At 37.4% G+C, this 18,620-nt stretch overlaps 1 protein-coding gene across 1 annotated transcript; it reads right to left on the bottom strand.

The window, feature by feature from the left end:
- Nucleotides 1–5,269: 5,269 nt before the first annotated feature.
- Nucleotides 5,270–8,631, bottom strand: LOC127102914 (uncharacterized). The gene is made up of 6 exons (XM_051040231.1): nt 8,489–8,631; nt 8,227–8,373; nt 7,880–8,110; nt 6,313–6,627; nt 5,818–5,925; nt 5,270–5,350 (listed from the first exon to the last, which is right to left on the bottom strand). Exons 2-6 carry the CDS (start codon nt 8,359–8,361, stop codon nt 5,270–5,272), a joined length of 870 nt encoding a protein of 289 aa, XP_050896188.1. The 5' UTR covers nt 8,362–8,373; nt 8,489–8,631.
- Between the last annotated feature and the right edge of the window lie 9,989 nt (nt 8,632–18,620).

Raw genomic sequence — 18,620 nt, 5'->3', positions numbered from 1 at the left:
CCAACGTCTGAAGGATGAAGGAGTGGACATATCAGATTTCAGACTGAGCGAACTGCCAGATTCAGCTCCAGACTTCGTGAGGTTTAAAAGAGGTCCATCTGAGAAGGCATCCAAGGCGAAGAAAGCAAAGTTAGGGGAAACTTCTGAATCAAGACCTCTAGGACCTCTACAAGAGTCTTCTGGTAAGTCTGCCTCTACTGCTCCCTCTGTACAGCAACTTGCTTCTTCTACTCCTCTACCAACACCCATCTACACCACATCTGAAACCCCTCCTTCAACAACCAGAACATCTCAACCACTACCCAAATTCAATCTTGCCAATACCTCCCTACCCATATCTGTAGCTGAAGAAATGAATCAAACCACTTCCTCATCCTCAGCCCCAGAATCACCTCCCTATTTTGTCCTTTCCTCTGACACAGAACCCTCTGACCCCGCTTCCCCCACTCTAGCCCAACTTCAAACTCTAAACCGTAATCCACAACAACCTCCACCTGAACCTGAAGTAACTTCACCACCCATAGAACAACCAACCGTCACTCCATCTGAAGTTCAACCCTCTAACATTACCCCTCCAAACACTTCCGCTGAACCTCCAACTCTCAACCTAAGCCCTCCAAACTCTCCACCTCAACCATCTGAACCAGAACATTCCCTGCCAACCCTAGAGGAAGCAATTATGCTGTTTGCAGGAGCATCAGTTGAAAAGGTCAAGTCTCTGACCATCAACTCTGGTATCAGGGATGATCCTGACTCTGTTAGGACACACTGGAACAGAGTCATTGGCTGGATGACATCTGAGGCCTTTAAACTGAAACACATCTCTGAGCAAGTCAGAAACGACTTCATCAAAGACGCTGAGGCAAGACTACAAGAGCGCTTGACCATAGAAGCTGAAGAAGAAGCCAGAAGGAAAGAAGAAGAAAGAGCAAGACAAGAAGAACTTTTGAGGATAAGGGAAGCTGAAGCCAAAGCACTAGCCGATGCTGCTGCTGCTGCAGCTGAAGCTGAAGCACAAGCTGCTGCTGAAGCTGAAGCTAAAGCCGCTGCTGAAGCACAGAATGCTCTGACTCAGGGGGAGTCCTCTACGTTTGCCCCTCTGGTTCTCAGAACCCTTGAGGAGCTTCAGAAAGAGCAGAAGGAAGTCCAAGCCAGATTGGATCAACAGGACACAGTCAACGCCAACATCCAGAACCTGCTGACTCAACTGCTTCAGAGAATGCCTCCTCCTCCCAACCCTTAGGCACTTAGGATTTTTTTGCTTGTTGTTTTTGCTTATCTTTGTCTCTGATGTTTTTTTTCTTATCTGGATATATATATATTTTTTTCTTCCTGCTTATTTTTCTATGTTTTTTTGATTCTGACAAAAAGGGGGAGAAATCAAATAGCTCTGATGAAAAATTGCCTAATTCCTCAAGCACTCTACAAACATATTTTTTTAAAATAAATTTATCTAATACTTGACTTAAGAAATTGCAGAAAGGTATCGAGAAACCTCACTGCTTGGAAGCTCTGGTAAGAACTTCTGAACTCCCTAGCCTATCTCAGGGGGAGCTCACTTCTATCTGATCTGATTAACTCTTTAATTTTGAATGTTTCATCTGCCATTTGAGTTTGTTTTGTCATCATCAAAAAGGGGGAGATTGTAAGAACAAAAATAGTTCTACAACAGATTCCAAGATTTTGATGATAACAAAGGATGAAACCAAAAATGGCACTCTAACGAAAAGTTCCTAAGTGTGCAGGACTCTAAACAAGAAGAAAGAATTTGATCACGTCACCAGATACAGAATCAAATCAGATACAAATTATCAGAAGATCAGAAGCATCTGAAGTAGAAACGCGCTCTAGAAGCTCTGACTTTGAGCAACAGCATATCAGCATATCAGAAGCATCTGAAGAAAAAGGACACTCTAGAAGCTCTGACTCTGAGCAACGGTACATCAGAATTCTAAAAGGGTCAGAACTATCAGAAGCTCTGAAGCCAAATCTCAAGATCTCAGGTTATGAGAATAACGCAGACGCTGATAATGGATTTCATTATCCAGAAAGAATAACGGCAACTTCAACTTCAAATGGAAAGAACTATATTTGGAAAGAAGTTATTCAGGGAGACAAACTTGTTTTTGGCAAGAAACAACGAAGTAATGGCATTTAACTCTCATCAAGACTAAAAATCTGCCATCATTACAACGGTCGTTTTTCACCTCTATATAAAGAACGGCGAACCTCATTGAGAGATACACCTGAACGCACAAAATTTCTCAACTCTCTCTAATCTTTCACGAGCTTTTGCTCATTACGTGAAAATTCTTATCTGCTCAAATTGCTGTAATACTTGCTTTATCCTAGAAGCACTTTAGATTACAAATTCTGTTTTTACCTCAATTGTTTTAATTCCTCAAGTGACTCTGCAGTCTGTATACTTGAGAGGACTAAGAGATCTTTCTCTTAGACGTTGGTTGTAATAATCTTTCAAGATTAGTGGATTAAGTCCTTGTTGAAGGCGAAATCACCTTAGTCGGGTGGACTGGAGTAGCTTTGTGTTATAAGCGAACCAGTATAAAATCCTATGTGATTTTATTTTGCAAAAGCGCTTATTTTCCAAAACAACCCCCTTTCTTGTTTTTCTCACCTTCAATAAAGCCCAACAACTTACCAGAACGAACACGAAATTTACACTTATTGGGATTCAAGCGGAGTTTGTACTTCCTCAAACATTGGAATAGCTTCAACAAATGCTCAACATGTTCTTCTTCATCACTTGATCTGGCAATCATGTCATCAACATAGACTTTGATCTCTTTATGCATCATATCATGAAAAAGACTGGTCATCGCTCTCTGGTATGTTGCACCAGCATTCTTTAGACCAAAAGGCATCACTCTATAACAGAATGTTCCCCAGGGTGTAATGAATGTGGTCTTCTCCATATCTTCGGGTTCCATCTTGATCTGATTATAACCGGAAAATCCGTCCATAAATGAAAAGACTTTGAATTTAGTTGTATTATCTACCAACATGTCAATGTGTGGCAGACAGAAATTATCTTTCGGATTGGCTTTGTTCAAATCTCTAAGTTCGAAACACATACGGATTTTTCCTTCCTTCTTCGGAACAAGCACAATGTTGGCCACCCACTGTGGATACTCAACAGTAACAAGGAAACCAGCATCGATCTACTTTTGTGCTTCTTCTTTGATCTTCACTGCCATATCAGGATGAGTTCTTCTCAACTTCTACTTGACTAGCGAGCATTCTTGCTTCAACGGCAATCTATGCTCCACAATCTCAGAATCCAAACCAGGTATGTCTTGATAGGACCAAGCAAACACATCTGAATACTCTCGAAGAAGATCAATCAACCCCTTCTTAACCTCGGGACACAGCTGAGACCCAATCTTAGCTTCCTTCACATCATCTTCGGAACCCAAGTTGACTAATTCAATCTGCTCTTTGAATGGTTGAATTGCTTTTTCCTCGTGTTCAAGTAGGCGATATAATTCATCAGACACTTCTTAATCACTTTCTTCCTCATCCTCAAACACAGGGAATTCAAAGTTTGCAGAAGGAGTAGGATCATTGTATTCAATGGGTTTAGAAACCAACCTGCATAATGATTTGATATTTTGATTTTGGAGAAGTGGATTGTGATCAAATATTATGCAGATGGACAATTATTATTTATTTATTTATGTTTTTTGTGATTACCATTTTCATAAAAGCAAAAAGTAAAAATAAAAATATCATAGATGTGGATGAATATAATTGCATTTTATTGATGATTAATTTGAAATATGCCCAACAATGTTCATTTCTCCCTTAGGCATAGGAGAAGGATTTTTTCTAAAATGATAAAAATAAATTACTTAGAGCGATGGACAATAACAGGAACATCAACAATAACCCAATTGTTGCAAGCCTTTCCATGCGTCATAAAATTGGCGCAGTCTTCATCTCCATCACCCTCTATCACAGCAGATGAGTGTTGTTCATTACCATGGATGAACCCTCCACTACGGAAACTAGGTTGCATATCTTCAGCTTTGACATAAGACGGTCCTCGCTGAAATCCCAATCCGGCTTTGTTCTTGTTCTCGGCAACCTCTGCCATACGGCCCAACTGATCTGAACTGTCATCTTCAATAATCTTCTGAGCATCTTTGAAAGAGGACATGGGTGCCCCAGTTTTCTTCACTTCAACAATAGATAGAGCTTGGAACGGAGTTCCAATCTCATCCTCAGCTTCCAGATATGAAAAAGACAATAGGTGACTTACTAACAACATGTTTTCCCCACCCACAATGACAAGCTTTCCATTCTTTACAAATTTCAACTTTTGATGTAGAGTGGATGTCATTCCTCCAGCCTCATGTATCCATGGCCTTCCCAACAAGCAGCTATAGGCTGGGTGGATGCCCATTACTTGAAAAGTAATTTGGAAATCACTCGAACCTATCTTCACTTGAAGGTCCACTTCTCCTATGGCGGTCTTGCGAGAACCATCAAAAGCTTTGACAATCATGCTGCTATACCTCATCGGGGTGCCTTGATACGTTAACCTTGACAGACTTGACTTGGCGAGTACATTCAAAGAAGAACCGATATCAACCAACCCATTTGATAATGTATCTTCCTTGCAATTCATCGATATATGTAATTCTAGATTGTGATTTCTGCCTTCCTCGAGAAGTTCTTCATCATAGAAGCTCAAGTTATTGCAGGAACTGATGTTAGCCACAATGTGGTCAAATTGATCCACATTTACATCATGCTCGACGTAGGCTTGCTCCAATACTTTTTGCAATGCTTCTCTGTGCACTTCAGAATTCATGAAATCTTCGAAGGAGTTTGGAGCAGCTGCTCCACCACATTAAATTCACTTTCACTACAACAAACAAGACCTTAGACAGCGCTTTTTTTAGCCTTAGACAGCGCTTTAAAGCGCTGTCTAAACCTCCGCTGCTAAAGGTTTAGACAACGCTTTTTTAAATCTTAAAAGCGTTGTCTAAGCCCCCCCCCCCCCCCCCCCTTAGACAGCGCTTTGGCCAAAAGCGCTTTATAAGACCCTCTTATTTTAAATTTTTTAGGTATACCTTAGACAGCGCTTTTGAAAAGCGCTATCTAAGCCCCACCCCCTTAGACAACGCTTTGGCCAAAAGCGCTTTCTAAGACCCTCCTATTTTAATTTTTTTAGGTATACCTTAGACAGCGCTTTTCAAAAAGCGTTGTCTAAGCCCCCCCCTTAAGGTATACCTAAAATAATTTCTTAAATATTTTCTATCCAAAATTCAACCCTTGCAGCATAGTCTGAGCGGATTTCATGCACAAATATTTTATATCCCATTATCTGAAAGAAAGATAAGGTCATGTTGATGTGGTGCATACAAAATGCTAAACTCAAGAATAAGTGCCAAGAAGAATATATTGGAAACATAAATGATGAGCTTTATAACAAAGACTTAAGGACATGTGCCAGAAACACATAAGATGTGTTTATAAGTCGAAATGTCCAATGCAGGTCCATAAACTGTTAAAGAAGTGTTCTAGTCCTAATTATGTAGATTTTATTATTGAAGTCCCAACACATGCAGACATATGATCAATAAAAAAAAGCATTCAATCTTATAAATTTTATCAACAAACAGGGCACGTCAGAAGGAATATAGGTCTCTCTGTAAGAGATAAACATATAGATATTTTTTCACGCAAAAAAAAAGTGATTCAATAGGATAAGCTTTTTCCATCTATCAATGACTTATGAAGAACTTTTAAAACAATGATTCATGTCAATTTAGAATGTAAGAGAGAAATTACATCATCAACGAGCAGTCCCTTGACAAAATGACGGCGAAGATGTTGGTAGTCAAAATTGTCTGTAAATAGGGTAAGGACTTCTGGCGAGCAGATGTCAATGTAACAATCCTGCAGAAAATAAATTATTGGCTTAATTACTGGAGAAATTTTAATAAGGTTTATCGGCGAGATATATGGCCAAAGAAAGTAGAATCAATAACAAACAACAGTAGCCAGTTCTGGGAACAACCGACAATAAACTTCAATTGGTAATAAATCAATAGACAATTTCTTGGCATAGCCCAATCATGAGGTAACATCATAGGTATTGTTAACTAAGCCTGAACTAAACTGCAAGAGTTATCATGATCATAATATTTAAAAATAAATAAAGACATTTTGTCCTGAAATTGATATGATAACTCTTTACGAGTATGTAGCAGCAAACCAATTACTCACTAGCATGAAGTTAATCTGAAAGCAAAGCAGAGAGATCTGGAGAAAAAAAAGTTCTACCTGCTTGTCATGGTGCAGAGAGAGGGAAGGATTATCAGCAAGCAGTGAATTTTCAAGATGTAAAGTGCCTTTTGAATAGTCTGCCTTATCCTCATAAGACAGAAGTTGCTTGGTATTGGGATCAATAGCCATGAAAATTTCATCAGTACCAAGTCGAGACTGACGGATAGCTGGATTGGTTTTAGACCGTTTGATAACCATGGTCATTACAGCATTACTATCTCTCTTCTTCCTTTCTTTATGTTCTAAAAGAGCTTGAGTAAGTGACATGTTGCTTACAGTATCTCCGCTGATAAGAACAAAATCTCCTTGTATCTTCAAAATAACAAATTAAACAAAAGTGTTACTACACGAAACTTGGTCCCAGTGAATTAGTAAAAGGGTGTAAAATAAGTACATTAATAATCAGTTTGATGTGTAAGCAGTAGTAAATATTTATAATAATGCACATAGTTATAAAAACAGAACTACAACCATATAAGCTTCTGATTTTGTTCTTTGTTCCATTAAAGAAGCTCTACAACTGAGCATGCATCTTACAGCTATGCAACTAATAATAATAATAATAATAAAACAAACAAGAGGTGAGAATGACTAGTTCTTATCTTTTACAAGTTCAAAGTCCGTTTACTACAACAACAAAAGAGAAGTCAATTGTAAGATGATCACAACCTTATCAAGACTAAGAGCTAGTTTGGGATCTTTACACGTAAGACTGCTCTATTGAAACCCTTGATAGCTGAGGTATTTCGAAAATAAAAAAGTATCATTGTCCAAAATGTATCTAATACTGATGTGAGTTTGATTCTTACTCGAAAAGTATTCAATATTTTTTTCTTTCTATATAATATATTTCCCTCAATACTTCTCTGATACATCTTATGAACTAAAGACAGAGTTGCCGTCCAGATAGGATATATCTTACTAACTAACGACACGAAGTTGAATATTTTTTGTGACATATTCTGCTGTTAGGAACCAATACATTCCAAAGTTGAGAGTTTACTCTTTGAAGGAAAAGGGACCATTAAATGTAAGTGGCAGTAAAAAAAATACCTGATATGGCCGTGGGAAATATATGTAACTATGCCTACTTGTTAGGATCACAATTATTTATGATCATCATATACTAAGTACTAAAATGTTTATGTGTTAATGAGTAAATGATAACCCAAATGTCCTATGTTAGCATATCATGCCGTGATTTTCAAAAAATTCCGCTTTAACAGTGCATACCCATAGTATACTAAACAGGAACCGGATAAGCATTGTTCAATAAAAATCAATAACCCTAAATTCTAATATCAAACAAATTTAAGACGTACAATACATGCAAATACAAGTATAGTATATCTACTTCATAGCCAAACTTTGAAGCACGGACACCGCAAACACAACCCTGACACATTGAAACCGGTAATAATTTTAAAAAATGAATAAATCAGCGTAGTGTCAGTGTTTAGTTTCGGACATCAACACTGACACCTTTTTCCGAATGTGTCGGTGCTATAGAGTTTTCAGACATATTGAAATTTAAATTGATGAACAAAATGAAGAAAACACATACCACATTGCGCTCGTAGATAACACGGAGTGCATCTCCAGCACTAACAGAATTTTGTGACTCTATAGTCGTTACCGTAAAATTAGGTTGAGAAAACCACTCAGATTTCTCCAAATAGTTAATCACCTGCTTGGCATGAGCACAGCAGAAAACAAAAACCTCTTCTATACCAGCTGATTCAAGCCATGTCAATGTGTAATTTATCATCGGAACATTCACCAACGGCAAAAGCACCTTAAATCAACAAACAAATAAATATATAACAATTCAAACAAAAATAATAATGAACTCATGTTATGTATGATGAATGATGAAAAATCCACAAAAATAAAAAAACAAAATCAAATTACTTTAGGGCGTTCAAGAGTGATAGGTCTGAACTTTGTAGTAAAACTATCCGCCAAGAGAATAGCTTGTAACGGAACTCGAACAAGTTCATCATGATCCTCTGAAACCCTAGCAGCACTTTTCTTCGGTGCTCCCATTGTTTGGAGTTACTGCTCAAAACAGAAGCAACAATGAACTGAATCAGAACAATTTTACTTTGCTGAATCTTTATATAAACTGTGAAGTAAAATTTAGATTTCAATGATCGACTTTCTACTTCAGTACTATTTGATTATTTGGTGGAGGAAGTGCTGAATGTGGAATAGAGAAAGTATCGTCCGTGCGTTACCACCGGAAGTGAAGAACGTGGCGGGCCGGAATTCGCGGTGGCGGAAGAGGGTTTGCACGAGAATAAGCAAAAGGGAAATTATGTCGTCTGATACGTTTTTTTTATGAAAACCCCCGAATATCTATCAATGTTAAAAAATTTAGAAGAATCCATTTTTATTATCTTTGATCATTTTGTTTTTTAAAAAATATCGATTAAAGATAAAATTATATATAAATTGCTTTTAATTTTATTTTATTTCATTTTTAAAAATATTTTTTGCATCTTTCTATTAAATTTATCTGAAATTAAAATAAAAAATCATAGCACTGATTATTGTATTTTTTTCTTATAATTTAAAAGAGAAAATATTTAAGTAATTTTTTAGGTATACCTTAGACAGCGCTTTTCAAAAAGCGCTGTCTAAGCCCCCCCCCCTTAGACAACGCTTTTGGTTTTAATTTTTTTTTTAATTGAAAGACTTTAAACAACGCTTTCTCAAAAGCGCTGACTAAGGTCTATATTTAAAAGCGCTTTCTAAAAGCGATGTCTAAGCGGGGGTCTTAGACAGCGCTTTCTAAAAGCGCTGTCTAAGACCCCCCCTTAGACAGCGCTTTCATTATTTTTTTAGAACATTTTCCGTGTTTTATTTTTATTTTAACCTTAGACAGCGCTTTCTTTTAAAAGCGCTGTCTAAGATGCGCTGTTAAAAAACCTTTTTGACGTAGTGTTTTCTTTATCAATCTTAGTACCTCATCATCATCATTAGGCTTAAAATTGTTGGATTCACCAGACTGATCTCTTGGAGCACTAACTGGATCTACTGCAGGCACACCAACCTTCTTACCAATAGACACATCTTTTATCACCTCCTTTGGAAAGACGGGTCCAAAAACATGACTGCTACGGGTCACCTTCGTTATATCGACAATGTTCACAACAGAATTGGTCGTAGGCAACGGAACCTCTTGACCATTTTCCAACATGGTAGCATTATACTAATACGGAACAACTCTATGGATGCTTATGGGACGGGGCCTACTAACTGTATGACTAACGGAGATATCAATTTGTTGACGTTGTTACTGCTGCTGTTGTCAAACTAAATTACTACCCACTATGGGGTTTTAAACACAAGAACAATTACATTGACATCATTTACTTCCCTTGACTGAAAAACTTGGATAAGCCCTTCATCCATCAATCTCTGAATGTCCCTCTTGACGATGACGCACCCTCGAGGGTTTACACTGCAAATCACACAACTATCATGGTCATGCTCACAATCATTAACCAAACATATGTCTCTATGAATTGCGACCAAAGGACACCATTGATGACCAGGCAAAGAGTTAGCTTTCACATTCGGCACGCGGTCTTCAAAGGACACCATCCCACTCTTTACTAGCTTCTGGACTTCATACTTCAATGGGTAACAGTTTTAAATATCATGGCCATGAGCTCCTTGATGAAAGGCGCAACGGAGTTCTGGCTTATACCACCATGGAAGTGGTTCTGGAATTTGTGGTGGATTTCTTGGCTGAAGTAGGTTCTTGAGAACCAAATATGGATAAAGTTTGGCATATGACATAGGAATAGGGTCAAAAGAGACCTTCTTCCTCTCGAAATTTTTTTGTTGCTGATTATTGTTGGTGTTGGTGTTGGTGTTGTTTGTTCTTTGTTGTGGCTATTGTTGACGTTGTTGTTGAACTAGCATTGATTGATTGTTTGAAAATACTGGAATAACTGATGAAACTTGGTGATGATGCTGAAGTGGTTGCGGATTTCTTTTAATATGAGGCCTCCTCTGCCTCCCCACTGATACTGCGTTGGTTTCACCTTCCTTCTTTCTGGAGAAACTGCTTCCATACTTCTTGCTCGATGATACCTCTTCCTTAGACAAACGTCCCCCGCAGACTCCTTCCTCTAACCTCATCCCCATTTTTACCATTTCGGTAAAATCACTAGAGGCACTAGCAATCATGCGTTTGTAATAAAACGAACTCAGGGTCTTAAGGAAAATCTTCATCATCTCCTTTTCTTCCAATGGAGGATTGATTTGAGCAGCAAGCTCTCTCCATCTTTGGGCATACTCTTTGAATGTCTCTTTATCCTTCTGAGACGTAGACCTCAGTTGGTCTCTATCAGGCGTCATGTCCACGTTGTACTTATACTGCTTCACAAAAGCTTCACCCAAGTTATTAAATGTGCGAACACTTGCACTATCCAACCCCGTGTACCGCCTCAGAGCAGCACCAATCAAACTGTCTTGGAAATAGTGAATCAGTAACTGATTATTATCAGTCTACTTTGACATTTTCCTGGCATACATGACGAGATGGCTAAGTGGACAAGTATTTCCTTTATACTTTTCAAAGTCAGGGACTTTGAACTTCATCTAGATCTTGACATTCGGCACTAAGAAAAGTTTAGCAGCACTCTTACCGAGCAAGTCCTTTCCTCTTAAGGTCTTCAATTCCTTTCGCAACTTAAGGAACTGATCCTTCATCTCGTTCATCTTCTCATAAACATATGGACCCTCAGACGGTTCAGAATGGTAGATGGTGTCCTCGACACGAGGCAGAGTGTGAACAACTAGAGGCGGAACAGACATGACCGGGATAGATGTCGTCATAGAAGCAGAGGTATGCGCAAACCCTTTAGGCACAAATTTTGGTGGCATTCCCCACGGGAATCCGACAAGCATAGTTGCAGCAAACTGAGTGGCAGGCACAGTTGAGGTAACAATCTCTGAAATGATAGTCCTTTGAGGAGGAGGAGTTGCAGGCATTGGAGAAGACTGATTCTGAGCAGCTAGAACAAACTCCATCATAGCAGTTAAACGAGCAATCTCTTCCTTCAGTTCTCGGTTCTCTTGTTCCAAATGTTCCATGATTCTCGGTTGATTGGCATGAGTGTTGTATCGATGAGTCAGCTTGGCTGAAGCACAGAAGAATAACCAATAAGACATCTGGCATAAGAAAACCTGTTATGCAAATGATGCATGAAATGCAATGTTTTGATTGTTTTTATTTTCAAGGAACATACTATTTTATTTTCAAGTATATGATAACAATAACAATTTGATTTGACCATAAAAAATCTCTTTTATTCATATGATTTTGGGAGGATTACACTGAGTACAATTTCAGAAACCAAAATACAAATACAAGAGAAAAGGAAACTAATCATCCTAAGGATCCCCTAACAACAGTATCAGATTGTAACGGTAAATTCATGACCATCAAACTATGGATAAACTTAACGTCAATAAAACCAGAGTCGCCATCGTGCTTTTTTTGTTTCCAAGGGAAAAAGTACGAACAAAACCCAAAGATAATAAGTTTTCAAATTAAAACTAATAAAACGCCAGAGATTACAGGTAAGGGGGTTGGTTACACAGAGGGAAGGTGTTAGCACCCAAAGTGTCATAGGTACTCCATGTGGTTTTGTACGAAATGATGTTTGCAATAAATAGGGTGGAGGGATGAGAAAAGAATTCATTAATTATATTTTTGTGTTTAACAAGACCTTCGGACTTGTGAATACATACCAACATAAAAATGAGGGATCAAAACCTCGTAGTTCGTGGTATAAATTTCAAAGTGAGTGAGTTGCTTTTAACAAAATTTTAAGTTTAACAAAGGCACAAGAGGCCTAAAAAAGGTTTGGATGAGTGTTAGTTCTTTTTGGCTTTTGAAATTTTAAGTCAAGTATAATTAAGTTCATTTATAAGTTTGATTAAGAAAAGAGTTTTTAAAATGCAATGTCATTAGGATGAAGTTTCTAATTTGCAAAATGGTCTAAGTTTAGAAAAACAAACACAAGCAAAGAAGATTTTAAAAGGAGGGAGAGATTTTGAAATTAAAGAAAAAGGGAGGAGATGAAGAGACTAATCCTAAGCACAAATTTAAAAGTTGAGAGTTGAATAGATCTGGCTAATAGGCTGCAATCCAATAAACAAGAATGTCATATAGAAACCCAAATTCCCTTGAACTTTAGAATCAAGCAATATCAATACACAAATAGCAAGGTGAAGAGAAAGGCGTCAAATAAAGATAGCCACATCCAAGCTTATCAACTCCATGATCTTCTTCAAAATTCTCTATGTATCAGATGACTTCAACGAGGAGCATTAGACACAGGTTCAAAATAACAACTTCAATATGAATATGTTGAAGATGAATTCAAATGGATCTTCAATAATTGCATCAGATGAAAGTTCACTTTACCAGCACTTGGTTTTCGTGAAAGTTGGCATTGGCCATGACCTTTGCATAGGAAGTGTTGCCTAATTCTAAGTCTGGTGTCTCAGCTCAAATCCAATAGTCCACACAAAGGTGTTTTAGGGTTTTTGTTCTTATTATGTACATTAAGGTCAAAAGACCACAAACACAAACAAGTATATACAAACACAATATAATCCCAAAATATGGCTCGAGTGAGCAAAGTGAAAATGGCATTAAAGTAAACAAATTGAATGGTATGAATAATGGAAAATGAATAAAGATTTGAAATTAAAGTGCATAATTGTAAATGGCTTGAAATTAAATGTTAGTTGTTAGTTGATTAGAAGTTAGTATTGCTTTTGCTTTTGTATTGTTTAAGTCATTCTTTAGAGAACACTCAACCCACTTGTCACAAGCATGGATCCTTAAACCAAGACATCTTCCAAAGGAAGGAAAAAAGGCTAAGTTTCCACACAATACCATGAAAGAGGGGAGACTTACAATCTCACTTACTAGAATGTTATGCCTTTTGTGTCACAAATTTAGCGTTATGTTAAGCAATCGTAATTGAATTTATGTAGAAGTCACAACTATTTGAGGTCGGGCGATAGAAATTTTGGTGTTAATGCATGTTAGAGACATAGTATAATGGACTATGCTCCTAAACATACTACACATAAAAAGAATATGCAAAAGTGTGGACATAATCTCATTCATACTCCTATTGATTTTGCAATCAACTAGCCTTAGGATCTAGAGATATCATTGGTCCATGACATGAATGAATAGAGAAAGGGAATAAGATGGAGGGGAAATGGAATCAACACAAATTGGTCAAAGGGGGACTTTTACCAAATTAAGATCATTCATTCATTTTGGGAGATGAAATGTATATTTCATCAATCCCCTAAATCCAATGATCTTATCTCAACAAAGTCAAATCAACCTTGACCAAGGCCCAACAACACAAGTCAAACTCAACAAGTCAAAATTAGAAGCTTAACACAATTTATTTGGCATTTAAATAATTAAAATCGACTAAAATATGCATTAAATTAAATTATGGTTTATCAAATTCCTAAAACTCATCAAAACACCAAAGAAATGGCCATGAGATTTATCATAGGTCAAACAATGTCAAAGGACCTTGGAGAAAAAATTTCATCATTTTTGGAAACTTAAAACTATTTTTAAACAATTAAAAATATTCACAAAATCAATTAAATCATGAAAAATATTAATAATGATCCAAAAAATAATTTTAATTTAGAAAATGAAAGAGGAAATCATTTAAAATTTTTTGGTGAAACTCGCATATTTCTTGGATCAATATTAAAATTAATATGAATTAATTAAAATAAAACAAATAAAATGAAAATCAAATAATCAGAAAAAACGTGGACCACTTGATCTCCCTCATTAATTGAGGTGGCAGATCAAGTGATCACAAGAGCGCAATCCACGATGGTCTTTAGTCAGCGCACCATAACAATGGTAATTCAAACCAACGCGTGAGATTATTTCATTTCAAAAGGATCCTATGGTTCTGAGTCTGCCAACTCACCACCGGAGCTACAACTTCGGTCTCCTTCTCCGGTGAGCTTCACCGGACTGGTTCAGTCACAACCATCACCAAAATTAAAAAGAAGGAAATGATTTTAAACTAAAGATGGAACTGAGCTCGAATTTGGCCTTAATTCATCCTAACTCCAAGTATATTAAGGGATACAAGGAGTTGAATTTTGAGGTACACAATCTGAGTTGCTTCGATTTGTCCTCAAAGCAACTCAATCTTGTTGCCTACATTGGTAGGACTTCAGACAACCAAAGATCCAAGAGAATTATGGAGAATTGAGTGAGAATCGAAGAGATGAAATTTTCTGAAAACACCTTCAATGCAGGTCTGAACTCAATTGATCTTACTCTTGCTTGTGCTTGATCTTGCTCTAAATGCTTGAAGGAGTAGATTAGAATGATCAAAAGGTTTTGGATCCCTGGAGATTTGAATCTCAAAACAGTGAGATTCAAACTCAATTTCCAATGGAAAATCTTAGGTTTATCCTCTCAAATGGAAGGGTGTGAAGGTGTGGATTCAAAGCTGGCGTGCAGGGTCCTCATTTATGATACATATAGCCTCTATTTATAGCCAATTCAATTTATATATGCACACTTAAACATGGAATCCAAAAATAGCAATGAGTGATGCATGGGTGCATGGGCGTGTACAGGCCCATGAAATCATTCCTTCAGGTCCAAAATCATGTGTAAGCATTGCTGAAGTCATGTTGGAATGTTAGGTAAATGGGCATGGATGTTTGAAGTTCAATCTTGCCAAATGATGATGCAATGTTCAACCCATGCGCAACCTATTCAAATCTTGTCCAAAATGGATGAAATTAGACTTTTTGGAAATGTTAGATCAAGAGGAACAACTTTCATGTTGAACACGTTTTCATTTGAAGCTTGTATCATGATGAATTTTGAGGTGGAAGTTGGGAAAATTAAACATATCAAAAAAATTCTAAGTGTCATGCCATATGTTCACTTATTCCACCTTGGCTAACTTTTTATGTGAGCTTCAAATGAGAAAGGTTCCTTCATCAAAGTTTTATCTCTATCAAAATCCCTCAAAATTGTCACAAATTTTACCTCATTTGGTTTTAATATTAAGGAGTTATGCATTTTTGAAGTTGAGGAAAATCACTTGTTCAATGGCATCGGTCCAAAATGACCTATAACGTATCCTCATATCACATGCACATAAAAGTTTAATTAGATCTTCCTCCTAACATCAAAGTTGAAATAGACATATTGAATTTGATTGTGAAACTTGGAAATCTTTCATCTCATAAAAATTGAGCAAGTTATGGCCTTGGGAAGTTGACCTCCAAATTAGGGTTTAGACAAAATGACCTATAATCCTTCACCATAAAAACTGACCTTCCAAGAAAAACTACCTCTAGACCTAAACATGAAAGTTGTTTTTAATGTCATTTAGAGTAACTTTTCTCTTCGAATCATTTTCATATGATAACAATTATAGGAGATAGGGTCTAGGGAACCCCTGATTTGATAAGATGAATTACTCTGGTCAACCACCACCAACCAACTTGCTAGCTTGAAATTATCTTTACTTTTGGGACTCATGGGGGATCATATATGCATAAGATGATGAAATTTGATGTATAACTTGAAATATTTGATCAAATGTTGAAGAATCTTATTGAAGAAGTTACACAAGATACTCAGATGAACTAGAGTTTCCAAGGCAAACCAATTCCATACTCTTGATGATTTCTTTATCAAAATAACATGTGAAGATCATGGGGATCCAGATATGATACCTAGAGCCATTGTAGATCATTCTTGATTGAGTTCTTAGAAATGAGGGTCTTAAACCCTATATGTGAGCTTGATAGATCAAAGGTGAGCATGTGCCCTACCTACAAAAGAGTTAGACAAATGCAAAGACATGTTTTTGGCATTTTGGTTATTAAAAAATGATAAAATATAAAGTATGATACAATCAAATGGTGCCTGGTGATCTCTCCTAATGCAAACCCAATGAATGAGGGGTAAGGAGGATGCCAAGGTGTGATCCCAATGCTAATGCATATGATGAGATAGCATGAGGGATCTTAGGGTCAAAATTGGGGTCTTACAGCTGCCCCTATTTAAGGACATTCTAACTGAGGAGATGAAGGTTAAAATCTTTGTATCGACTCAGTAGAACGGGCTTAAATAACAACATATAGAAACAAATTTTGGTCCCTAAGAGACCTCATGATGCATATGATACAAATGTTAAAATAAATCTTTGTGGGGAAATGTTTCCACAAAGGAAAAGAATCAAGAGAGACTGAAAGTTCATAAGAGTATAATGCATTTCGTAAAGGAAAAAATCATTGGGGAAACAGAGACTCTGAGGGGATAAAAGGGTTATGTGTAGGCCAGGCTACGACTTAAGAGACTGCTGGGAGAACACGAGGGATTCCATGAAAATAAACCAATGGAAAGACTCAGCCAGGGGACAAAAGGAACATATGCGAGGGAAATGGGTAGATCAGAGCAAAACTGAAGTACTCGAACCAATCAGGAACAACGATTTCGCTAAAGAAATATGCACTCAAACTCGACTGGGGAAGAAAATATCTTTAACACAGGAGGAGCAGAAATATATCATCTGCTACCGGTTACTGTGTACGGGGATAACAAAATCTGACAGGGAGGACATCCGTTACCGGTTAGGGTAAACATATCAAGGATGACTCGCTGAGGGCCGCCATGAGGCGTATTCATTACCGGTTACTGGGTAAGAATAGACTTGTTAGGGAAAAATAGGATTTACACCTACCAGCTACTGGGCAAAAGACCAAAGGGGGAGAATATCCTTCACTAATTAAAGTGAACATATCAAGGATAAACTCAAAGGAAAGAAAATTCGTCATCGGTTAAGATGAACATATCAAGGACAGTCTTGCCTGAGGATGTTAAGGAGGATACCCGTCATCGATTAAGATGAACATATCGAGGATAAACCTCCTGAACAAAGTAGGAATTACATCTACCGAATGCCGAATAGAATACCAGAAAGAGAATATTTGTCACCGGTTAGGATGAACATATCGAAGATAGACTCTGAGGGGAAGAATAAGAATTATATCTATCAGTTACTAGATAGAAAACCACAAAGAGGATATCCGTCACCGATTAAGGTGAACATATCAAGGATAAACTCTGTAAAGGGGAAAAAAGTAGGATTTACAACTACCGGTTACTGGGCAGAAGACCGCAAAGAGAAGGAAATCTATCATCGGTTAGGATGAACATATCAAGGATTAACTCTTTGGGGGAACAAAATAGGGATTACAACTACCTTTTTACTGGGTAGAATACCAGAAAGAGAATATCCGTCATCGTTTAAGATGAACATATCAAGGATAAACTCAACAGAGGGGAAGAAAATATCGGTCATCGGTTAGGATGAACATATCAAGGATATACTTTCTAGGAAACGTGAAAACGAATCTGCTGGGGAGAAAAAGGGGTTACTTTTGCAGGGTATTGGGCAAGAAGTAACAAACTGCAAACTAAGAAGAATATTACCAGTTACTGGCTAATAGACTCCTAGAGGACCAATGACATTTATCTAGGTAAGATCTAGAAAGATACGGTCAATCAAAGACTCAACCCAATGAAGATATAACTCAAGGGGAGTGATTCCATCCAGATAATCAACTGAGAAGGAAACTGAAATAATAATCATCCACAAGGAAATAACTCAGTGGGGAAGGGAGAAAGGTTAAAGTCTTTCTGCTTAGGGGGGTGACACTCTATAGTTAAAAGAGGATAGACACATCGAACCTGCATGGGGATAAAGTACCACCATAGCAGAGGATTACAAAATACAATAATGTCATAATGGAAGATATATGAGTGTATATGTATATGTATATGTATATGCATATATGATGATTATGCTGACAAAACAATCACAAAGGATACAAAATGTTGCTAGTTTGAATCATCGATACAATTCCTAGCCAATCTTTATAGGAGGGAAACAACTGTTGGAGAGAGAGATCAAACATCTCGAAGGCTCAATCCTGGATGCAAAAAAAAAGATCTGCTGAGGAAACTGCTATCAACTCTGTGGGGAATTTTAAGTCAACACCATATCACATGGGAGACAACCCTGCAGGGGATAAAAACAAATAGTTGCTCAGAATCAAGGAGAAACTCTGACTGGGGACGAATCTGATGGCGACTTGCGGGGAACCAAAGTTCTGTCGAAACCATGCAAACTTGCTGTAATAAAATTCCTACAACTCGAGGGAGGACAAATTACAAACTCAACTGG

The sequence above is a fragment of the Lathyrus oleraceus genome, chromosome 7 (genome assembly GCF_024323335.1).
Source record: "Lathyrus oleraceus cultivar Zhongwan6 chromosome 7, CAAS_Psat_ZW6_1.0, whole genome shotgun sequence".
Lineage (NCBI taxonomy): Eukaryota > Viridiplantae > Streptophyta > Magnoliopsida > Fabales > Fabaceae > Lathyrus > Lathyrus oleraceus.
This window is presented reverse-complemented; position numbering and strand designations above follow the sequence as displayed.

Bases quoted from the DNA above. Each gene is read 5' to 3' on its own strand.
- LOC127102914 (XM_051040231.1), bottom strand. From the start codon at position 8,361: ATGGGAGCACCGAAGAAAAGTGCTGCTAGGGTTTCAGAGGATCATGAT. The intron at 8,111-8,226 runs GTAATTTGATTT...TGTTGATTTAAG, and splicing joins TCACTCTTGAACGCCCTAAA to GTGCTTTTGCCGTTGGTGAA. The intron at 5,351-5,817 runs GTAATTTCTCTC...TCTTTCTTTCAG, and splicing joins AGGGACTGCTCGTTGATGAT to ATAATGGGATATAAAATATT.